This window comes from Rattus norvegicus, chromosome 9 (genome assembly GCF_021556685.1).
Source record: "Rattus norvegicus strain SHRSP/BbbUtx chromosome 9, alternate assembly SHRSP_T2T, whole genome shotgun sequence".
Lineage (NCBI taxonomy): Eukaryota > Metazoa > Chordata > Mammalia > Rodentia > Muridae > Rattus > Rattus norvegicus.
In genome coordinates, this window is record NC_141542.1 from 21,050,617 (window position 1) to 21,075,778 (window position 25,162).

Consider the following 25,162-nt stretch of genomic DNA (forward strand, 5'->3'; position numbering starts at 1 on the left):
ACATAATGGCCAGAAAGGGGATTCTGTCAGGTTGTCTTGTGTGGGACCAGATACCAAGCTATGACTGGTAAGCCTAAAATCACCTGTTCCCGAAACTGACAGAACTTACAGAAAATACATACGTTCTTATCATTCCTCTGCCCCGATGATCAGAGATTCATTGAGCACCTACTACGATCCTAGCACTGTGCATCTAAGGGTGTAATGGTTAATCAAAAACTTAATAAAAAGCTTAATTAAGGAATAAAGAAAAATGAACCATAATTTTGAAACTCAGAATTCAATATAGGCAAAACCACCATTTCTATTTTTTTATTTATTAACTTGAGTATTTTTTATATACATTTCGAGTGTTATTCCCTTTCCCGGTTTCCGGGCAAACTTCCCCTTCCTCCCCTCCCCTTCTTAATGGGTGTTCCCCTCCCCATCCTCCCCCCTTGCTGCCCTCCCCCCAACAATCTAGTTCACTGGTGGTTCAGTCTTAGCAGGACCCAGGGCTTCCCCTTCCACTGGTGCTCTTACTAGGATATTCATTGCTACCTATGAGGTCAGTGTCCAGGGTCAGTCCATGTATATAGTCTTTAGGTAGTGGCTTAGTCCCTGGAAGCTCTGGTTGCTTGGCATTGTTGTACATATGGGGTCTCGAGCCCCTTTAAGCTCTTCCACTTCTTTCTCCGATTCCTTCAACGGGCGTACTATTCTCAATTCAGTGGTTTGCTGCTGGAATACGCCTCTGTGTTTGCTGTATTCTGGCTGTGTCTCTCGGGAGAGATCTACATCCCGCTCCTGTCGGCCTGCACTTCTTTGCTTCGTCCATCTTGTCTAATTGGATGGCTGTATATGCATGGGCCACATGTGGGGCAGGCTCTGAATGGGTGTTCCTTCTGTGTCTGTTTTAATCTTTGCCTCTCTATTCCCTGCCAAGGGTATTCTTGTTCCCCTTTTAAAGAAGGAGTGAAGCATTCACATTTTGATCATCTGTCTTGAGTTTCATTTGTTCTAGGCATCTAGGGTAATTCAAGCATTTGGGCTAATAGCCACTTATCAATGAGTGCATACCATGTGTGTTTTTCTGTGATTGGGTTACCTCACTCAGGATGGTATTTTCCAGTTCCGAACATTTGCCCACGAATTTCATAAAGTCATTGTTTTTGATAGCTGAGTAATATTCCATTGTGTAGATGTACCACATTTTCTGTATCCATTCCTCTGTTGAAGGGCATCTGGGTTCTTTCCAGCTTCTGGCTATTATAAATAAGGCTGCGATGAACATAGTGGAGCATGTGACTTTTTTATATGTTGGGGCATCTTTTGGGTATATGCCCAAGAGAGGTATAGCTGGATCCTCAGGCAGTTCAATGTCCAATTTTCTGAGGAACCTCCAGACTGATTTCCAGAATGGTTGTACCAGTCTGCAATCCCACCAACAATGGAGGAGTGTTCCTCTTTCTCCACATCCTCGCCAGCATCTGCTGTCACCTGAGTTTTTGATCTTAGCCATTCTCACTGGTGTGAGGTGAAATCTCAGGGTTGTTTTGATTTGCATTTCCCTTATGACTAAAGATGTTGAACATTTCTTTAGGTGTTTCTCTGCCATTTGGCATTCCTCAGCTGTGAATTTTTGTTTAGCTCTGAACCTGCTGCAGGCTTTTGAGATGTCTCCATCCCGGCCCTCTGCTGGCAGTCCCTGTCATTGTATGTTGTCCCCAGCATTAGCCAGAGCAATCAGACAACAGGAGGAGGTCAAAGGGATACAGATTGGAAAGGAAGAAGTCAAAATATAACTATTGCAGAGGATAGGATAGTATACATGAGACACCCCAAAAGTTACACCAGAGAACTCCTAAGTCTGATAAACAACTTCAGCAAAGTGGCTGGGTATAAAATTAACTCAAACAAATCAGTAGACTTCCTCTACACAAAAGATAAACAAGCTGAGAAAGAAATTAGGGAAATGACACCTTTCATAATAGTCTCAAATTATATAAAAATACATCAGTGTGACTTTTATGAAGCAAGTGAAAGATCTGTGTGACAAGAACTTCCAGTATCTGAAGAAAGAAATTGAAGGTCTCAGAAGATGGAAAGATCTCCCATGCTCATGGCTTGACGGGATGAAGATAGTAAAAATGGCCATTTTTCCAAAAGTGACCTACAGATTGAAAGCAACCCCCAACAAAATGCCAAATCAATTGTTCATAGGGTTAGAAGAAATAATTTGCAAATTCATTTGGAATAACAAGTAAGGCAGGATAGCTAAATCTATCCTCAACAATAGAGGACTTCCCTGGGAATCAGCACCCATGAACTCAAGCAGTTTACAGAGCATTAGTGATAAAAACTGTATGGTATTGGTACAGAGACAGGAAGATAGACCAGTGGAATAGAACTGCAGACACAGAAATGAACCAGCACACCTATGGTCACTTGGTTTTCGACAAAGGAGACAAAAGCATCCAGTAGAAAAAAGATAGCATTTTCAGCAAATGGTGCTGGTTCCACTGGACGTCAGCACATGGAAGAGTCCAAATCATCCCCTTCTTATTGCCCTGTGTAAAGCTTATGTCCAGGTGGATCAAGGACCTCTACATCAAAACAGATACACTCAATCTATAGAAGCAAAAGTGGGGAAGCATCTTGAACACAAGGACACTGGAAAAAATTTCCTGAGCAAAACATGAATGGCTTATGCTCTACGATCAAGAGTAGTCAAATGGGACCTCATAAAGGTACAAAGCTTCTGTAAGGCAAAGGACACTGTGGTTAGGACAAAACACAAACCAACAGATTGAGAAAAGACCTTTACTAATCCTACAACTGATCGAGGGTTAATATCCAAAATTTAGAAAGAACTCATGAAGTTGGACAGTTGGACTGTAGGGAGACTAATAACCCTATTAAAAATTGTGGTTCAGAGCTGAACAAAGAATTCACAGCTGAGGAATATGGAGTCGCTGAGAAGCAACAAAAGAAATGTTTAACATCTTTAGTTATAAGGGAAATGGAAATCAAAAAAAACCCGAAATTCCTCCTCACACCAGTCTGAATGGCTAAGATAAAACACTCAGGTGACAGAAGATACTTGCAGGGATTTGAGAAGGAGGAACACTCCTCCATTGTTGGTGAGATTGCAGACTGGTACAACCATTCTGGATATCAGTCTGGAGGTTCCTCAGAAAATTAGACATTGCACTAGCTGAGGCCCAGCTATACCTCTCTTGCACATATACCCAAAAGATGCTCCAACATACAACAACGCACACCCTCCACTATGTTCATAGCAGCCTTATTAATAATAGTCATAAAATGAAAAGATCCCAGATGCCCTTCAACAGAGGAATGGAAACAGAAAGTGTGGTACATCTACACAATGGAGTACTACAGAGGTATCAAAAACAATGACTTCATGAATTTCATAGGCAAATAGAATGAACTAAAACATATCATCCTGAGTGAGTTAACACAATCACAGAAACACACACATGGTATGCACTCATTGATAAGTGGATATTAACCCAAATGCTCGAATTCCCCAAGATTCACAGACCAAATGAAATTCAGGAAGGATGACCAAAATGCTGATGCTTCACTCCTTCCTTTAAAGGAGAAGAAGAATCGCTATTGATGGGGTAGGGAGGCAAAGTTTAGAACAGAGCCTGGAGGAATGGCCATTCAGAGTCTACCCCATGAGTGGCCTATACATATACAGCCTTCAAACTAGATATGGTGGATGAAGCTAAGAAGTGCAGGCTGACAGGAACTGGATATAGATGTCTCCTGAGAGGCACAGCCAGATCATGTCAAATACAGTGGCAAATGCTAGCAGCAAACCACTGATCTGAGAACTGGACCTCGGAGGAATTACAGAAAGATTGAAAGAGCTGAAGGGACTTGCAACCCCATAAGAACAACCATGCCTGCCAAGCAGAGTTCCAAGAGACTAAACCACTACACAATCACTATACAGGGACTGTGCCATGGCCCCATCTGCATGTGTATCAGAGGGTGGTCTTCTTGGGCACAAATGGAATGAGCAGCCCTTGGTCCTGCCTAGGCTGGGAAAGTGGATGGCTGGTGAAGGGAATACCTTATAGAAGAGGGGGAGGGTGATGGTATTCAGACTTATTTCTGGAAAACAAGGAAAGAATAACATTTGACTTCGAAATGAAAGATATCCAATTAAAATTCAACAACAACAAAATGGTGTTTAGAGCTTCAAATAAAAAAGTCACAATCAGGAAACACAGAATTGTATTCCTCTGGTTTTCTTCAAATATGCTCAGGACCCAGGTAGGTTCTCAGCCCAGGCTGAACCAAGCAGGTTCCTGCCGCTGACTGCTCCTCTATTCCTGTTTCCAGAGGCATCATGCAGATTAATATGGGGCCAGAGATATGGGAAGAGCTAGGCAGAAGTGGCTTTCTGTCCTGTGGTATCAGGATTATCTGCATTCCTGGGTGTTCAACACCCTCTGCCCTGGGATTTGGGTGCAGGATTTCTGATTGCTTTAAAATCCCTTATACCATGTTTTTATGTCCTAGGAGATATTACAGAAAAATTAATGTTTATCCCATTAATTTGTTCAACATGCTCATCCACAGAGTATAATTTAGAGGTAACTATATATTTGACAGCAAGCATACACAGTGGGTACGATATGCATGATGAACTGGAAATTCACAGAGTTGGAAACACAGTGAACAGTGACTGTATAATTGCCTTTGAATCTCAGTAAGACTGATGCACAGTGCCCATGAGAATGCAGAGATCGATCCCTCCCTGATAGCTGTGGGACTTCAGATGTTTACATTAGTGATCAATAAAGAAGGTTCTTAAGAGTGAAGAGTTTGAGATAACTCCTTTATTTACCAGAATACATCCAATTTACTTGATATTAACCAGATGCAGGTAGTCAATATATACAGTCTACATCCTTATCAAAATAGAAAAGCAAATGAACAAAACAACAACAACACATAATTAACAAATCTTCAAATGAATAGAAGGAAAACCAAATAACCAAAATAATCCAAACTCAAGCAAACTTTAAATAGAGGAATTTCGCTAAGCATTCTTTTGCTGCTCCTTTTGCAGAATAGACTTATAGCCTGTGGCTTGCCTTGGAGACATAGTAGACAAGTAGTTACTGATGGTAATAATATTTTCAAGAGAAGTGGAAGTAGGTCTGTTTGGTTGGAGTGGGAGTATTAAGGAAAAAGCTTACCAATACTGAGTATAAATGATATTACAGACTTTGTTTCATAGTCTGTCCAATGTTGTGACCTGATCTCCATGAAACTCTTCTGGATGACCCATCAGGACAGGTACAAATTTAAACATGCAGAGTCTTTCTGGATGACCAGCAGCTCTTGACTGATGTGCATCAACACTTCTCTGAGTTCCTCCAAAAGTGTACACTTGCTGGAGAGAGCTGAGGTGAAAGTAAGGCCTATTCAATCCAAAGAATGTAAACTAAAGGAGGAAAATGCAGTCCACAATTGCTATGGACATTACAGATGAGATACAATAGTGGTGTATTTGCTGTGCACACTTAGTTCTCCTCCTGTAGCTCTTCTCTCCAAGGGAGATCTTGTCCTGGTCTGTGTCATATTCGAGTTTCTGCTGGAGAATTTCAGACCTAGCAGAGCAAGGGAATAAAGGTTTAGTGAGTGGTTGTCAATTCAGCTCTCCCTCTTACATCAGCTCTGTTCAGTTGGACAATCCAGCATGACCTGTCAGCTGAGGTCAGTCCCTGCATCCCCAAGTGTAATAGAGTACCTGGGCTTGGATTTATATCTCAGCTTTTCAAACTGCTAGAATTTGAACTGTGGAATATGCACTGTACTGGGATTAAGAGAAAAATGAGCATATTTTGTCACTGGTCCAGGTTTATTATATTGAATAATAACATTGTTGCTGGGTCTGAATCTGAGTTCAAGAATGGTATGAGCAACCTAGAATACCATGTGGATTCCTTCTGGAGAACATGTCCGGAAATGTGGTGAAAGTTCTGATTATGTTAGCACTGTAGGAACCTGCCTAGGTTCAATTTGTAACCACTGAATCTGCAAATACACAGAGAAGCCATCTCATTTCAAATTCATGCTCACTACACAGATCCTGTAATCACTGAGAATGTGCTCACAGCAAATCCTCACAGCATACACAAGGAACAGTAAAGTTTATGGTGATGGAGATACATAACAGCACCCCTGTAAGACTATGCTTATTGTAATGCAATTTGTGAGACGACAGAAGAGAAAATGTTCTCAGATCTTATCAGAGAGTTAACAGGAAGAACGAAGTACAAAATACAAAGAAATCCTGAGGATTATACATATCCTGTCATGGACAAAATTCACATAAACTGTACCAGAACAATACTCTGGGTAGTTCTTTAGGTGACTGAAGGTGAAAACCTTGTCAGTGATCAGCCATCCAAAAAGGATAGTTATATAGGGACAGGAAATCCAATTGGCTTCTGCCAGTCTGTGTTCCTGCCTGATCTCAAAAATATCAGAATGCTTCTACAATGTTCCTCCCAAGCCACTTTCCTGGTTGATCGGTTCTTTCTGCTTCAGAATGTCCTGCATTCTTTCCTCTATTCCTTCCTTATCCTGGTCATCAGATGAGTGTACTGTCAATGGAAGCATGCATGCATGTGTGCACACACAAACACACACACAGACACACAGACACACTAATACTAACTCGCAAACACACAAGCCATTTGTGTTTACACAATATAAACATAGTACATTGCAGTGTTTACTTTCCCTTTTAATGCTTAATATAATGATTCCCCAGGATACTCTGCAGGCCTAAAAACAAATGTTGAGTGGGTTATGAACATAGTGGTCATAGCCTATAGACAGCTCAGTCAGTGATGTGCTGTCCTCCCATAAACCGACATAGAATCAGGGTTCTTTCCCTATTACCAATCTGGCTTAGCAAGTTCCCAAGGCTGTGTAGAGCAGTCTTGTTTCCCAGCACATGATCATATGTTGGTGGTGGACTAGACTCCTGTTCTTGTTCACTGTTTCAGACTTTCCCCATAGAGTGCAGCTTCTTCTAATAGGAGCTCTCTTTACCATAGCCTGAGTGACTTCATGCCCAAAGCTATGCCCCCAGAATCATAGGAAATCTCCATAACCAGGATCCAAATGAACAATGTTTCTACCTATTATGTGATTGTGTCACAGATATTTGGAGTAAATAAATAAATGCTTACATGGATTATCTCACACTGAGTCATAATCCATTGAAAGGCTCCAACCTCTCATACAGTTTCCCTCCTTGGACCACTACAACCCAGATGTGCTCTAGTTGCACACCTATTCTTTTCTCTGGGATCTCCGGGTCAACTAAGACTTCTGTTCCACTTAAAGAACATGGCTTCTCACAGGCCTTTCTGATCGTCCACTAACAGACCCGTCTGAATTTCATCATTTCTCCTAACTCCATTGAGGCTGAAATTAACTGAGAGAAAATGATGTTGATTGACAGCACTTGCAGAATGCTACACAGATAACATAGGGGAGCGCTTTAGATTATCTGTGCACCTAAAGGGGCTCCTGAAACTGCCCTGTTCTTGCACCACAGCATAGCTATGGGGCTTTTGCTGGATGATGATACAACTCTAAGCAACTCAAATTCTCAATGAATAAAATCCAAGCCAAACTCCCAGCAGAAACTGTAGTGTGCCAAGGTAGCTGGAAAGAAATGGTAGCAGGCAATGTGGAAAGCAACCTTGGAGAAGACACAGTGAGTGACACAACCTTCCAGTGGGCTTTCACCATTCACAAAGAACAGAGAAGGATCATAAATCAATGGATTTTATAAAGCAGCCCCCCTTACCTCCATGTACTCCATTCCTTTGATGTGCTCCAAAGGATTTCGATGCAGACCAGTCATTTTTCCCTAATCACTTGAAAATCTAACTTTACAAGTGTTTTGGGTTCTTTTGCTGTACAGAGCTAGGTGGAGATTCCAAGTGATTGGGGTGCTATATTTGATATTCATGGAGGCAAAGTGAACTCTTAGATTCTTTTTCTCATGAAACAGGGCAATAGAGACTCACCTGTGCAATTATGCACAGGGAAACACACACACACACACACACATACACACACACACATACACACACACACACACACACACACACACACACACACAAAAGAACCCATACTAGAAACACTTGGAAAATCATCCAGAATTAAACCCACAACATGAGCATAAACATGCTGAGCCACAGCTGGTACACACAAACACACACACACACATACACACACACACATACACACACTCACACACACACAGAGTCACATATAAACACCCTAACACACACTCACAGACACACTCACACACACATACACACATACACACACTCACACACACGTACACCCACTCACACACACATACTCTATCACACACCCATACAGACACACACACAAACAAGCACAAACAGCCACACACACACACACACACACACACACACACACCAAAAATCGCAAGTCGGCAGAAAACAATGAAAATCCCATCATACTGGAGGAACAACATAATATAGACTATTCAAAGCAGGTATTTTAAGAGAGAATCACTACTCAGCCATTTTTCCTGAGAGGAACAAAAAGGCCTAGATAGCACTCTTCTTGATGAGAATGGGGGTAGATAACTCTGTTCTTGAAGTCTCAAATCTCTCATGCCAATTGTCAGGTTTTGAGAACACCTTTCCACATCCCTGCTTTTCCAAGCATCTACAGAATATAAGGTCAAGATATGAACTCTCCAGCAACACTCGAACAAAACAGGACTGACATGCTGCTACTCTTTCTCTGTCAGGTACCATGATTTAGGAAGCATGAAGAGATGGTCTTGATATACAGGGAAAATGGTGGAGAAAGAACAAATCCACCAAAAGATGACAGTGAGAACCATTTCTTTGGCATTTCCACCAGGCTCTCCTCCTTCTAAACTATTTAGTTCCTGGAATCTCACAGGACCCCTGCAAAGAAAATGGGCTCTGGGCTTTTGCTTCATCCCTCAAAGCCCTGCTCTAGTCTAAAGAGGGGCTCCCACATAGCACCCTCCACACATATGGCATGTAGTGCTGTGATGTGTGATCAACCCATCTCCCTTAATAAACTGCAGATTCTCGAGGAGCAGGAGCATTTGCTTTCCAAACACGCAGTTTCTTGAAGAGGGGCTATCTCCACAGAAAGCCTTGTAAACCATCACATAAATGAACACTTGGATGAGACCTAGGTCAGGACATAGATCCCTCAATAGACAGCTACATTGGTTGTCTATGTTTATGGTAAGACATGAGGACAGCCTGACCCTGAGTCCTAACCCTACCTGCTGTTGCTTGGCACTGGGGTCACAGATGATCATTCTGGCCTCTTCACAGAGCCTCTTTGCCTCCACAGAGGATGCTGGCAGTTCAGTCTGCTCCACCAGCAGTTTTCTCTTCTCATTCAGCAAAATCTGTATATTGTTCTTCAATTGAGCTTGTTCACGCAGGAGCTGGGAGTGCCTCACGCTGAACCACAAACAAAAAATGGTAAATGCCTGCCAGCTTCTATTTGCCTGTCACTCTTGCAATTACAATCATCCCTTTAAGGGTCCTCATCGCCAGAAGTCCCCAGACTAGAGCCACACTATACAAGTTAGCACCAATTAGAGGAGGTCAAATCCAGAGGACACATTCCCTGTGAATGAAAGTACTTCTGAAAATCCTGACACTAAGACGGTTTATATAAATCAAGGTAGAAGAAATGGTCCATAAGGGAGCTCATATGTCCATAGTATGCTGAAATCATCTGCAAGTAGAGGTCAAATCCCCTCTGAGGGAGGATAGAAGATCCAATAGCTATACAGTCTTTCCATGTGTTTCTCATGGATCACAGATCTTTAAATCTCCTGTCAGATCCTAGAGATTCAGAGTTGATTGCTATTCCCATCATGGTGCAAACCTTTTCTATCTAGAGGATCCTTAATGGGGAAAATAACAATTGGAGGGTCTTCTACACCCTTCACATGTAGGACATCTGAGTCCAAGAGCTACAAATCTAAGACCCTTGCCAGGAGGCAGCCTTCTTGTTAAGAGTCAGACACCATGGAACCAGAGCCCCGACTTTTGTTCAAAGTCATACAGGACAAAAGCATTCCCTGCCTAGTGCTGGGTTCTCATCCCTGTTCGCGACTCACCGGTAAGAACTATTCACTTGTATGAGCTCCTTGTACCTCTCCATGGCATCACTTATTGAGTTGGTCATCATTTGCATAGCCATCATTCTCATCTCATGTTCGGATTGAAGGACTGGCAATTCGACATCCAGCCTGGGTTAGGTCATGGCCAAAGGAACAAATAATGTTTTGAACTCACGATTTCAGAATTAGGAGAAATGTAAATAAAAAATATATATTAAAAAAGTTCAAATTCAAGGAATGGTGGAAAGGAAGAAAGTGGCAAACTCAAAAACCAGACCAAAACCCAACAGGGAGACTCAATCCACAGAAAATATTTCCATGTAAATAAGCAAATTTCTTTTGAAATAAGGACTCCTTAAAAGCCTGGGGAGATATGGTTCTGCAAAGACTTATTATTTAGGAGTGGGCAGAGCCTGAGACCTGCCTGTTTGGAATAACAACTGTCAAGAATTTATTCCCACAGTGACCCTTTCTAGGTCACAATAAACCATCACTGGATAGTTAAAAAAATAAAAAACTAACGATCAAAGCAGGTAAAAAAAATTAGGTGAAATCAGACTGTTCTCTCAATTACTTAAACCCAGTATATAGCACATTCTTGCTCCTTTGAAGTAGTTGTACTGATTAAACTTATTATCCTGGGCACAGGAAAACAGAGCCACGGTACCAGTTGGAGGGACCTGACCTTCAAGAGCTGGCCAGGTGAGCATGATGGAATTGACTAGTTCAGGAAGAAGATTCCTCCAGTCTGTGCCACAGCTTTGGGCCCAAGAGAAAGCTGTGATGACATTTCTCTTGTTTTGAAAGCAGGTATACTCAATCCTTGGTTTCTATCGTTACATGAATTCCCAGAGGGCATAACTAAGTTTGACAGGGAAGAGGATTTATAGCACCTCCTCCCCTCGGGAGAGTCCTGGGTGCCACCAACGTATACAGAAGGAGCAAAGTGCTCTGTTGATCAGTGTGGGCCTCCATATACTCATCACTATCATGACCTGCAAACTGTTGATCAAACAAATCCTCAGACCCCATCAAAGGTCCCAGACGTCCTGATCCTGAGTAAAACACCACATATACTTCCACATACATACATACCAACCCATATCCAAACACATTTAGAATGCCAACTACATCCATGGAGGTGCCATAGAATCAGTGTATAATGAACAAATTCAGAGGAAAGAGTGATGACGTGCAGGCATTTCATTCACACACACAGTTGCAGCAAGTGTGACCAGGTCCTTCCAGCTGCTGACAGAACCAATGCTAATCCAAGAGGCTCAGGGTCAAGTACAAAATAGGTTGACCCTAAACACACAGCACCTAGCTTATCTCACAAGCAAATGCCTGCCAAATCTCCTTAAAATCCAGGATGAGAGGTGAAACTCTCTCGTGCTATGAGGAAATCTGGGTTAGCAGAGAGAGAGCACAAGACAGTGAACAGGTTACTGGGCATAATGACTACCTGTGGTCCCACTCATCATAGATATAAAGGTCCAGGATTTGGTAAAGTTCATCCCTCTCGAATTGACACTTCTGGATTTCAAATTTGAGTTCCTCCAGTTCCTTTAGAAGCTCCTCTTGCTTGCTGATGACACTTTGGGATGATGCCTTCCTACCAAAACCTGTAGATAGATAAACCCAAGTGAATTTGCATATTTGATGGACCACAGGCAGAAAAGATCATTCTGAATCCCAAAAGGAGGTTCAGGAAGGGGAAATAGTAGAGACTGGGTGAATCCCTGGAAGAGCAGAAAAGCTTTCTTAAAGGTGGATTCTTAAGCTATGTCCCTCTTCCCAAACTCTAATGCCATACACGTGCCACACTCACTATTACAGGACCCCTCACCCTGAACAGTATAACCTGACTGATACATAAACATCTGGGACAATGTTATCTCATATCAGATGTGGTGCAGTCAATCCTGGAGTTCATAATGCTTAGCACCATCAAGCTCTAATCATCTGTGTTGCAGCTCAAAGTGTCTGAGCACTCAATTCATGACTAGGGGTGCATCCTTCCTTGTTCTCGCCATCAGACACTTATGTAACCTACAGTAATCTAGAGGATGAAGTGCTTCAACTCCCAACCATGGATGGTCACATTGTTAATCTCACAGTGCCTCCTCCTGCCATTCATTGACACTCACATTTAAAAACGTTCAAGAAAAGACACTGAAGGCTTACCACTTTCTGGCTTTCTCTCAAATTAAAGATTAGGAACTCCTGAGTCTTGGTTTGCCTTTGAGAAATCCCAAGGCTCCTGCTTGTAAGGCCTAGTATTAGAAGGCACATCTCAAACCTACCTCCTTGAGGATGTTCCCCAACTCTGCCCAGGACTCACCAAGCCTTCCCCAGAATGATTTCCTCCTTCCTGTTTCACTAGAGAGGGGGTCAGCTTCCCTCTGACCTGGTGTGGTCTCTCCTTGATCTCCCCTTTCCTTCCGAAATAGCCTGAGCAGGTGGCGAAACATGCCTGCTTGTGAACCCAAAGGGAACTGAAGAAAGATCCCAAAGGCAGTTGGTGTCACCACAACACTGGTGACATCACAGAAGATTCCAAGGATCTCTTAGATACAATAGAGTGTCCAGGGAAGGGCTTACTGATGATGTCACTGGAAAGTTCTATGGCCTACCTACTAACCAGCTCTCCACAAAGTGATGAATTTCTGTGGGGACCCTTTCCTCCAGTCTCTCATGTGTCACTGGGAATACCATTTGGCAACCTCTATTTCAAACCTAGATATGTCTCTCTGCTTCATTAGAAGTCAACAATGCTTGTGCTGGGGAGAGTTGCTTACAACCCTGAATTGGAGAACAGATTTTTCTTAGCTCCCAAATCTCTAGGGGCCAAGGAGGGGGCAGTTTTTTCTTAAAAGTAAATCTACTACCCGAGACAAAGCATGTGACATACATTTCGATTCTTCAGCTTTTCCCTTTTTGTGGAGGCCAATATGTTTCTTCTATACCTCTGAGTGTATAAAACCGAGAAATAGTTGATTAGTGTGCAGTCCTTGACAGCTGACATTGTTTCCAATTACATATCCATGTATTTCACAAAATAAATGGTCTGTAATCCTATTTTTTTTGCAATAAAAACTCCTTTTTCTTGGGAACATAAGGACCAACTACAGGGCATAAATAAAATAATAAATTTCTTTCCCTTTTATATATAAAGTAGGGCATCCTCCCTTTCTCAAATATAACAAGACAATTAAATTGGACGTCAGTGAGCAAATGTCAACTTGGAGCTTGTGTTACTACATTGTAACCACATAGCCATCACTTCTCCAATATCATTCTTCCTGAATAGGCAAGTCTAGGCATGAGAATATTGGGGGCTGCACCATGATCCTTTACTCCTACCAAACATAAGAATCAGGAGGATGGGAAGGGAGTGGAATGGCCTGAGTTCAGTTTGAACCTCAATTTTAATGGGTCCATAAGTTGAGGAGGGAGTCCATTTGGCATTGTGATATATGGATTCTGTCTTCTTATCCTAGGTGTTATAATTCTACCTGAATGTGTGCTATAATGCCACCCCACCTCACAGATGTAAGAGTGAAAATCATGTTTGACCTTTCTGGGAAGAGCTCTGCCTTTTACTACCATCTAGAGTTATACAACATCACTTTACAAAGCTCAGAAGAGAGGGGTGCAGATGTGCACCCCGTAGAAGTTGAGGATCTTTTCTTCTAATTAAGGCACTTGTTTTTCCTATGTAATTTTTCCCTTGCTCTTTTACTAATGGTGGCTGACTTCTTTCCTGGCCTGAGGTAAACTGGAGTCCAATCTTTTGGATTACGGAACCTTCTATTTTTGAGATGACAGGCCCACCAAGGGTCCTACTGCATACAGAAGGTGTGAATAAGTCTCATGGGTTGGAGTAAGTTAAAAAGGTCTGTGACAACAAAGAACTGATTAAGAAAACAAGAGACCAGCTGCTCATCAAGATCACAGTTGTATGATAGTAAGAAAATGTGAATAGGGCATCGGGTGAAAAGATAAATTAATTAGGAGGTCATAGGCCTAGAAGGGGTAGCCTTTGCTCTCAGTGGAGCTGCCATTCTTTCTGCCATTCCTTGCCCTCTGCCACAGGGCCAGAGACTTCCCCAAACAACTGGCTGGCCTTGCTAAAGACCTGGCAGGGCTTCTCCCTGTAGAATAGGACATGTAGAGTCCATGAGGACTCACCAAGAGGTCTCCTCCACATAGGTTCCTTGTTGTCAAAGGGAAATGTTCCTGCAGAATCCTGCCATGGCAGCAGGAATTCGACCTGGCTGCTCTTGGTCCAGCTCACTGGGTGCAGGCCTGAGGCCCAGGGGTATCTGGGGAAAGAAGCAGCACGCACTACCTCACAGCTCTCTCTTTGTTGGATGCAACTGCTAGGACTGTGATGGGAATTTGTTTCTTGGGATGTTTATTAGAAATACCTACAAAGCTGATTAAAGTTGTAACATGCCTTCATACCCAGCGTGCAGAATGTTTTTACATCGTTGTTGTTCCTGTTTTATGTTTGGATTTTGTTTTTTAATCCCCTCAGGAAATTTCCCTGTGCTTAGAATGTTAAGCACATGCTCGGGAGGGATCGATTATTCAAGTTAGGCAAAGCTTTTGTTCTCACCATCCACTCCACAGATGATGCCATTACTTACTTTCAAATAAGAAAACAGTCATAGAGAAGTAAATTAACCTGTAAGCTATCACAGAGGAAACACATCATGATTGTGGAATGGCACCGCAGTATTTTGAATTTCCTAAGTTATTTTTATTTGAAACTTTTTTATTGGATTTTTTGGGTACATTTCATTTTTTTTTTAAATCCTTAAAGGTATCTTTTATTCCTCTCGTCCCATTTACAAGGTGGAATTTCACCTGTGATTGTTAGTCCAGATAGTTTGGTCAATGGCTTAGATATCACCTTCGCCTAGTTTCCTTGGCATAAGCTGTGTTAGAAGCAGACTCAAAGGTTCAGGACTCAACAAATAATGAATTCCACTACATCTGGATACCTAGCCTCACACCCAGGAAGGGACTGTATTTCCATTAACTATTTAAAAAAAAGATGCAATTCAGTAACATGTAAAAAATTTCTCACATATATTAAAGTGTTTACCATGGTCATACAGTTTTTCAAATACCTGGCATTCATCTTTTTCCAAGTCCTAAAATTTCTTTCTTATTCACATTTTCTTTTTTTCTTGATTATTTCTTACTATTATTATCATCTTTTAAAATTTTGGTTTTTAATAAAAAAATACTTTTTATTTACATTTCAAACCTTATTCCCTTTCCCAGTTTTTGGTCCATAAGCCCCCCTCCCGGGACCCTTCCCCATATGTATGGTCCCCCAATCCACGCCCCTTGAAACCCTTCCCGGACATTCCCCTGCACTGAGGGTCCAACCTTGTTAAGAACAAGGGCTTCCACTACCACAGGTGCCCCAACAAGTCTATTCTCTCCTACATATGCAGTTGGACCCCTGGGTCAGTCCATGTATAATCTTTTGCTAGTGGTTTATTTGGTTGGCATTGCTGTTCTTATGGGGTTGCAAGCCCTTCAGCTCTTTGAATCCTTCCTCTAATTCCCATAAAGGGGGTCCTGTTCTCAGTTCAGTAGTTTACTGCAAGCACTGACCTCTTTATTTGACATGCCCTGGATGTGTCTCTCAGGGGAGATGCATATCCAGTCCCTTTCAGTAAGCACTTTTTAGCTTCATCAATCTTACCTAGTTTTGGTGGCTGTATATATATGGGCCACATGTAGAGCAGACTCTGAATGGCTTTTCCTTCAGTCTCTGCTTTAGATTTGGCCTCCATATCTCCTTAGTGCTCATGTCTTCGAGACTCTTCCCTACTTTTTATCTATTACTTTCAGTGTATCTGGTTTGATGTGGAGGTCCTTGATCCACTTGGACTTAAGCTTTGTACAGGGTAATAAGAATGGGTCAACTTGCATTCTCCTACACGCTTACCTCCACTTGATCCAGCACCATTTGTTAAAAATGCTATGTTTCTTCCATTGGATGATTTAACTCCTTTGTCAAAGATCAAATGACCATAGGGGTGTGTGTTCATTTCTGTGTCTTCAATTATGTTCCACTGATCTGCCTGTCTGTATGCCAATACCATACAAACTATTGCTCTGTAATACTGCTTGAGGTCAGAGATGGTGATTCCCCCAGAAGGTCTTTTATTGTTGAGTATAGTTTTGCTATCCTGGGTATTATGTTATACCAAATGACGGCAAATTGCACTTTCTACCTTTATAAAGAATTGAGTAGGAATATTGTTGGTGATGGCATTGAATCTGTAGATTGCCTTTGGCAAAATGGTCATTTTTTACCATATTCATCCTGCCAATCTATGAGCATGGGCGATCTTTCCATCTTCTGAGACCTTCTTCAATTTCTTCAGAGATTTGAAGTTCTTGTCATACAGATTTTTTACTTGCTTGGTTCAAGTAACAGCAAGTTATTTTATATTATTTGGGACTGTTGTTAAGGGTGTCATTTCCTTAATTTCTTTCTCAGCCTGTTTACCCTTTGAGTAGAGGAAGGCTACTGAATTGTTTGAGTTAATTTTATACCCGGACAGTTTGCTGAAATTGTTGATCAGGTTAAGTAGTTCTCTGGTGGAATTTTCGTGTTGCTTAAGTAGACTATCATATCATCTTCAAATTTTAGTATTTTGACTTCATCCCTTCTAATTTTTATCCCTTTGACCTACTTTCATTGTTTGATTTCTATGGCTAGGACTTTAAGTACCATATTGAAAAAGTAGGGAAAGAGTGGGCAGCCTTGTCTAGTCCCTGATTTTAGTGGGATTCCTTCAATTTTCTCAGTTTAGTTTGATATTAGCTACTGGTTGGATGTATTCTGCCTTTTCCTATATTTAGATATGGGCCTTGAATTCCTGATCTTTCCAGGACTTTATTAATAAAATGGTACTGAATTTTGTCAAATGATTTCTCAGCATCTAATGAAATGATCATGTGGGTTTTTTTCCTTTGAGTTTGTTTATATGGTGAATTTTGTTGATGGATTTCTGTATATTAAACCATCTCTGCATCCTTGCCATGAGGCCTACTTGATCATGATGGATGATTGTTTGGATGTGTTCTTGGACTCAGTTTGCAAGAATTTTATTGAGCATTTTTTTCATCAATATTCATAAATCAAATTGGTCTGAATTACTCTATCTTTGTTGTATCTTTGTGTTGTTTAGGTATAAGAGTAATTGTGGCTTTATAGAAGGAATTTGGTAGTGCTCTGTCTGTTTCTATTTTGCGGAATAATTTGGGCAGTATTGGTATGAAGTCTTCTATGAAGGTCTGATAGAATTCTGCACTAAATCCATCTGGTTCTGGGCTCCTTTTGGATGGGAGATGTTTAATAACAGTTTCTATTTCTTTATGAGTTATGGGGTTGTTTAGATGGTTTATTTGTTCCTGATTTAACTGTGGTACCTGGTATCTGTATAGAAAATTGTCCATTTCCTCCACATTTTCCAGTTTTGTTGAATATATGTTTTTGTAGTAGGATCTGATGATCTTTTTAATTTCTTCAGAATTTGTTGTTATGTCTCCCTTTTATTTCTGATTTTATTAATTTGGATATATTCTCTGTGACCTCTGGTTAGTATGGCTAAGTGTTTATTTATCTTGTTGATTTTCTCAAAGAACCAGTTCCTGGGTTTGCTGATTCTTTTGATACTCGGTTTTGTTTCTTCTTGTTTGAAATCAGCCCTGAGTTTGATTATTTCCTGCCTTCTACTCCTCTAGGGTTTATTTAATTGTTTTCTAGAGCTTTGAGGTGTGCTGTCAAGCTGCTGAGATATGCTCTCTCTTGTTTCTTTTTGCAGGCACTCAGAGCTATGAGTTTTCCTCTTAGCGCTGCTTTTATTGTGTCCCATAAGTTTGGGTATGTTGTATCTTCATTTTCATTAAATTCTAAGAAATCTTTAATTTCTTTCTGATGTCTCCAATGACCAAGTTGTCATTGACTTCAACTTCCACGTATATGTGGGCTTTCTGTCCTATTTGTTGTTATTGATCAGCAGCCTTAGTCCGTGGTTTTTTGAAAAGATGCATGAGATTATTTCTATCTTCCTGTACATGTTGAGGCTTCTTTTGTGACCGATAATATGGTCAATTTTGGAGAAGGTACCATGAGATGCTGAGAAGAAGGTATATCCTTTTGTTTAAGGGTGGAGTGTTCTAAAAATATATGTTAAATCCATTTGTTTCATAACTTCTGTTAGTCTTTCTATGTCTCTGTTTAATTTCTGTTTCCCTGATCTGTCCATTGATGAAAGTAGGGTATTTAAATCTCCTACTATTATTGTTTGGTGCAATTTATGATTTTTTTAGAAAGGTTTCTCATTGTTTAGGGACACAACTGCTATATACTTGACAAATACAGCAATAACCCAGAACATCCGCAGGAAGCCTGTGACCGTTGGCCACATGAGGATGAGCTTCTTTCAAAATTCATCATGATTTTTGGTAAGATCTTTCATGTCAGTGGCTTGGCTTCCCACAAACATGGTCCAGTTGTCTAGAATCTCCTCTTGGACAGCATCTCATGCTTGTTTTTGTCTGACTCATACACCAGATGCCGGGCTTCAGCCTGTGCATGGTCATAGTCCTGAGGGAGGATCCAGTGGAGAATCTCATCCTAGTCCAGCTTCCCATCCTTGTTCAGATCTGGGAAATCATTGAACTGCTCCCCAGACAAAACCCAGTCTGTCTTAGGGCAATTGTCCTAATGTGAAAAAGATGTCCACAATGTACTCATCCTGGTCCACAAAACCATCCCCGTTCTTGTCGATATCCTCCAGGGTTTCCAGAACTACAATCTCCTTCATATGTTCTAAATCCTCTTAGTGCAGAAAAGCAATGAACCAGTCCTGAGTAGCTGTCAGGTCACCGTCAAGGCCTTAAACCTCCTCTCATCTCGTAGAGGCATCTTTTTAAATTTGTGATCATCACAGCCGTCTTGGAAATCAACAAGGTGTCCCAGGTAGTAGCCATAGGTGGCCTGCTTGTATTTTTCCCAGGAGATTTTACAACTATGTCCCTATCATAATCCTTCCAGGGTTTAGCCACATTATGGTAGATGTATCTTTTTTGTACCTGTTTGATCCAATCTTTCAGGTCTTCAGTAGTAACAAGGCCACGTCCATCACTATCAATTGGGTCAACAATTTTCCCCAGCCTCTCCTGCTCTCGTCCAGGCTTAGCTATCAAAGGTCTTGGAGTCCTCCTTGCCCAGGAAGACCTCATGATCGTACAGGAAGCTGGGCTTATTCTCTGGTGGCCACTCGCCCTGCTCTGAATCGGGACAAACCATGTGCTCCTTGCTCACCATGCTCTTGGCATGAACGCCAGGACCAGTGCCAGCAGCAGCCCATGGAGAGTCCCAGGCTGACACCATGCACCACAGTCTCGATCAAAGAGAGGCAGCAGGGAAGTAGGGGCTCAGAGCAGCTTATCCGCTGTCCCTTCCCCAGAGAGGGCTTTTGTTACATTTTGAACGTTATCCATTTTCCTGGTTTCCACAAAACCCCTTATAAAACCCCCTCCCCCTTCTACTGTGAGGGTGTTACCACACCCACCCAAACACCCAGGCCTATCTGCCTCCCTGTTCTGGTTTCCTCTACACTGTGGCATCAAGCCTTGACAAGACCAAGGGCTTCTCCTCCCATTTGTGCCCAAGAAGGCCATCCTCTTCTACATATGCAGCTGTAGCCATGGGTCTGTCCATGTGTACTCTTTGGATGGTGGTTTCGGTCCTGGGAGCTCTGGGTGTTTCTTAGTGTTGTTCTTATGGGACTGTAAACCCCTTCAGCTCCCTCAATCCTTTCTCTTACTCCTCCATTGGGGACCCTGCTCTCAGCTGAATGGTTGGCTGCAAGTATCTGCCTCTGTATTTGTCATGCTCTTTACCCCCCTCTTTTGAGCAGATCACCACAGAGCAACGAAGATGTATTGTCTTGGCGTGATGATGTACAGACAAATAGATGCTTTCTTAATTCTTATGATGGTTCTATAAGAATTCCTAAAATTAGATTAGTAATTTTAAGCTCCTTTATAATGGGACAGCTATTATGTTTTCTCTGGTAATCAAAATTGCATTGAGAACTCTTCCTTCTTAAAGTTTCATGAGTGAATTGCTTCTGCAATACCAAGCAGGCATCTACAAATTAGAACCCATGCTAAGAGGGTATAAACCAATTAACCAAAGTTCACTAAAAGAGAACTAATGATTTACTATAGGTGCAAGGACTGAACGTAAATAATTGACTGGATTTGCCTATAGGCAATTTCACTTATTCTTTTCTCATAAAAATTACAGCTTTTAACTCTCCATGAACATGCAGAGCCAGTGACAGATGGTAACGGTTTATCCTGATTATTACTCTTCATGGATATGCATGTAAACATTCCCTGTCGTAAACTGATTATCCAACTTATGATTTGAATTCCTGTGCAAACTTGTGGTTAACTTTTCACCATGTGATGCTGTGTTCAGAAAGATATACAAATGCTGAGGACAGAGAGACAGAAAGCTTTTTAGACAGAACTGAACTGAAGAGAACAGACCTCAAGAAGAACTTAGAAGTGAAGGCATAGCGCTGAGAGTAAGGCATTGGGAGTAAGGAAATTATTGTGTCATAAGAGCAAGAGGAAAGGAGATAAGAAGAAGAGAGCAAGGAGAACCTTATAAGTCAAACTTTATGGAGGCAAACCTTTGTAGAAATTCTAGGAAAACGGAAGAACTTATAAATAAAGGTTAAAATCACTGCTCTTCAGTCTTCAGCCTGGCTCACTGGCTAGCCTGTGCTCTTCAGTCAGGCTCACTGGCTAGCCTGTGCTCTTCAGCCTGGCTCACTGGCTAGCCTCTGCTCTTCAGTCAGGCTCACTGGCTAGCCTCTGCTCTTCAGCCTGGCTCACTGGCTAGCCTTTGCTTTTCAGCCTGGCTCACTGACTAGCCTCTGCTCTTCAGTCAGGCTCACTGGCTACCCTCTGTTCTTCAGTCAGTCTCACTGGCTAGCCTCTGCTCTTCAGTCAGGCTTACTGGCTAGCCTGTGCTCTTCAGTCAGGCTCACTGTCTACCCTGTGCTCTTCAGTCAGGTTATCTGGCTAGCCTCTGCTCTTCAGTCAGGCTCACTGGCTAGCCTCTGCCCTTCAGTTAGGCTCACTGACTAGCCTCTGCTCTTCAGTCAGGCTCACTGGCTAGCCTCTGCTCTTCAGCCTGGCTCACTGGCTAGCCTCTGCTCTTCAGTCAGACTCACTGGCTAGCCTGTGCTCTTCAGCCTGGCACACTGCCTAGACTATGCTTTTCAGCTGGGCTCACTGGCTAGCCTCTGCTCTTCAGTCAGGCTCACTGGCTAGCCTCTGCTCTTCAGCTAGGCTCACTGGCTAGCCTCTGCTCTTCAGCTTGGCTCACTGGCTAGCCTCTGCTCTTCAGTCAGGTTCACTGTCTAGCCTCTGCTATTAAGTTAGGCTCACTGGCTAGACTCTGCTTCTCAGCTGGGCTCACTGGCCTATGGGGCCCTAGCACATCGCTTAACCATCTGCTCATGACTGCCTGACCACACTGACCACCTGACCGCCCTGACTTCTTAAAGTCATTCTCTAGAAAGAGCACAAGAAACCAAAGAGAAACACCACAGCAAACTTTTCCCATGGGCTCTGCTTTAACCTTAAGTGCTTTCATTATTTCTTTAAAAGAGTGAAATATAATTTAGGCTATTCATATGGCCAAGAGAGCTGTGCAGTAGTCATTGCTTTAGGGAATTTGGTACTAAATCAAAAGATTCCTTTATTCTATCACGATGTTATCTGTATGCTGTAAGATGTATGTTTGAAAACACAACACCAAATTCCTAAAATCTAGATGTTTTAAGACATCAGCTCATGGAGAAACATAACTGCTTACCTATCTAGACTGGGCTTTTTTGCTATACTGCAGGTACAATCAATTTTCCACACTACTTCCATGATTTTCAAGAATGATTAAGAGAAAAATAAGTTGAACATAATGGCCAGAAAGGGGGTTCTGTCAAGTTGTCTTATGTGGGACAAGATACCAAACTATGATGGTAAACCTAAAACCACCTGTTCCCAAAACTAACAGAACTTACAGAAAATACATACTTTCTTATCATTCCTCCTCCCCAATGGTCAGTGATTTAATGAGCACCTACTACGATCCTAGCACTGTGCATCTAAGTGTGTAATTGTGAATAAAAAACTTAATAAAAAGCCTCATTAAGGAATGAAGAAAAATGAAACATAACTTTGAAACTCAGAATTCAATATAAGCAAAACCACCACCATTTCTTCAACTGGTGATTTCTGAAAACTTCATCATTTTTTCCATGGGCTTCTACAGTAATGATACTCAGTCTTGATTTTGTAAGTCACAAAAAGCAAGTCACACTTCTTTCTTGGCTCCCACAACTGTCAAAGGGAACAACACTGTTGCTGTCCATTGTGCTTCCCTATCAATCCTGCTATGGATGGTAATGAATTCCAGTCTTTTCAATGTGAAAACAGGCCACCACTTGAGGGGAAAGGTTATTAAAATTACCCAAACCGGTATATTCTCTAAAATTTTCACATAGCATTTTACTGATATCACAATGTAAATTCACCACAAATATTTAACCAATGAAAATATTGAATAGCTCTGCAAATAGGAGCGATAATCATATATACTTGAAAACAACTATTATGGAAACAAAGGACGTACTAGGAGAAAAGATACATCACTAAAAGCTACACAAGCAGCAAAAAAGACACTACATTTCTTGGTTTAAAAGTTAGGTGATACACTTGATCTTTAAAGACAGGCAATGTACTTGATCTTTAAGCCCTTCAACTGTGCCCTGTCCACATAGAAACTGCAGTAGATGACAATCTTTTGTAAGATTTATTTATTTATATGTGAGACAATGCAGCTGTCTTCAGACACACCAGAAGAGGGCATCAGTACTCCTTACAGATGGTTGTGAGCCATCATGTGGTTGCTGGTATTTGAACTCAGGACCTCTGGAAGAACACTTGGTGCTCTTACCCACTGAGCCATCTCTCCAGCCCTCACAATGGCCTCTTACACAGCATCACAGTGGTCTATTTCACTAGATGGCTCCAGGGTGATAACAGAGAAACTTTCACAGTTCCTGAGCACTTCTGAGTTCAAATACCACCAGTGCCCACTCTGTGCTGTTGGCACATTCTGACCTGTCTCCTAAGGGTTGTCAGCCACAAAAGGGACGGGTTAGCCCCAGACAGCATTCACTGCCCAATCCTAAAAACCCCCTCGATTCTGAAAAAGCCACATTCCATGCTTGCTCCATATTTGAGGAAGCCAAATGGTTGATCTGGCTCAAGGCTCTACTTTTCTTAGCTCATCAACTTTCTTTTTCCACTTCTTGTCACAAGAAATATTTTTTTATGCTGCAACTACACTGCAATGTTTGAAGGAAACCACCATCAACTCTGGGTGTCACCTCTTGAAATTTAAAATTCACAAAACAATTCGTGGCTTTCTAATCAGCACCATGGAAAATAAACAAAAACAAGCAAAACCATTCCAAAGGAACTTGCTGATCTGGAGGCCTGCTCATAGCAGGCAGGAAAGAATTAAATTATGCTGAACTGTAATCTCTCAGAGTTCTGGAGGCTAAAAAAGAAGAAATTCCTGTTTATGTTCCCTTTCTCCGAGTAATTGAAGGAAGGTATTTTACATCCTCCAAATACAATCTCTTGCAAGGGGCAACCAATTTCAAAGTAGATCAGAAGAAATCTATTAAATAATACATTCATTGCCTGAGGTTTTAAGAAAATATTTTCCCACGATCCCCGTCCTTTAACAGCACACTCCAGATTACCTCTCCATTCTTTCTCAATGCCATGGGCTTTCCAATCCCTACTTCAGCTCTCCATACATCCCTGAACCCTCCCTTCCCCTACCCAATGGGCTCACTTTGCATTGCCTCCTTCTGCCACTGCTTTCCCAGGGCTGGGGTGTGGGGGGCCCAGAAGGAGCCTAAGGAGGGACGCGGGTCTCCTACCTACCTTGATTCTGCTGCTCTGGCGGTGCAGCCCGCCCTGCTTGCTGCTTGCTGTCCCTGGGGACCAGACCGAGGTCCAGCTAGGGGTCCGCGCAAGCGCCACGCTTCGAGGTCCCCTGGCAGGACTGGCCTGGGCTTCTTCCTTGGACACTGCGAGGCTGTAGTCTCCGTTGGAAACGCCGCCGCTGTCATAGGGCGCCTGCCCCAGGCGGAGCTGACCCCCAACGCCGCTAAGGTCCCCTTCCCTGGTCCCTTCTTCTGCTTTTTCTTTTCTTTTTTTCTTTCTCTTTTTGTTCCCGACGTGGCGCCTGCGAAGAGCTCGCCTCCAGGAAGGAGGACATCGTGCAGGCAGAATCACCTCTGGGCCCTGCCGGGGTCGGAGAGGGAGAGAGAGGAGTCAGCTTGGGCGGCGGCGCCCCGGCTGCCAGCCCCTGCGGAAGGAAAACTCGCCCAGGCACACGGGCTGCTGCCGGCGCCAAATATAACGCGTGCGCCCGGAACCCCTCAGGCCCTGCGCTCACCCACGAGCTCCGCGTGCCCTGAGGCCCGGCTCGGGCGCGGTCGAACGGCGGGGTGGGAAGGACACGTGTGCCCACTGCGTAGGGCAGACAACAGGGCGAGGCGCGACACCTGAGGCCTGTGGTGCGGGTAGCTCCGGGCTCCGTCCAGGCGGGTCAGTCCCCTCTCAGGGCACTGAGGAGGCGCAGGGCGGCTTCTGCAGCCCCCAGGCCCAGGGAGACCTAACTGTGGCCATCGCCTCCGGAGCTTCCAGGTGCCCCAGGCTGGAGGCTTGGGCCTGGCGATTGTGGTTGCCACTCTCCTAGGCCGGCTCAGCAGGGCGCAAGCCACCACCTGCTGTCCTCACCTG

At 42.7% G+C, this 25,162-nt stretch overlaps 1 protein-coding gene and 1 pseudogene across 2 annotated transcripts; both read right to left on the reverse strand.

Annotated features, from left to right (window-relative positions):
• Window positions 1–4,838: 4,838 nt before the first annotated feature.
• On the reverse strand, window positions 4,839–24,462 carry LOC148003456 (disks large homolog 5-like). Of its 2 annotated transcripts, none has more exons than XM_087568791.1 (5): window positions 12,555–12,747; window positions 11,676–11,835; window positions 10,208–10,339; window positions 9,356–9,539; window positions 4,839–5,636 (listed from the first exon to the last, which is right to left on the reverse strand). In XM_087568791.1, the coding sequence occupies exons 1-5, from the start codon at window positions 12,682–12,684 to the stop codon at window positions 5,631–5,633; spliced, it is 612 nt and encodes a 203-aa protein (XP_087424917.1). In that variant the 5' UTR covers window positions 12,685–12,747; the 3' UTR covers window positions 4,839–5,630. The 2 variants fall into 2 exon arrangements, with proteins under 2 accessions (XP_087424917.1, XP_087424918.1); XM_087568792.1 differs by lacking the exon at window positions 12,555–12,747 and adding an exon at window positions 24,299–24,462 and having other exon boundaries at window positions 4,845–5,636.
• Window positions 18,694–19,646, reverse strand: LOC148003457 (reticulocalbin-1 pseudogene; annotated as a pseudogene).
• Window positions 24,463–25,162: the final 700 nt, after the last annotated feature.

What these genes read in the sequence shown, in the direction of transcription:
- LOC148003456 (XM_087568791.1), bottom strand. Translation starts at nt 12,684, where the DNA reads ATGTTTCGCCACCTGCTCAGGCTATTTCGGAAGGAAAGGGGAGATCAA. An exon ending in TATGATGAGTGGGACCACAG is followed by an intron (nt 10,340 to 11,675) that starts GTAGTCATTATG and finishes GACCTAACCCAG; the next exon opens with GCTGGATGTCGAATTGCCAG. An exon ending in CAAGTGAATAGTTCTTACCG is followed by an intron (nt 9,540 to 10,207) that starts GTGAGTCGCGAA and finishes TTTGTGGTTCAG; the next exon opens with CGTGAGGCACTCCCAGCTCC.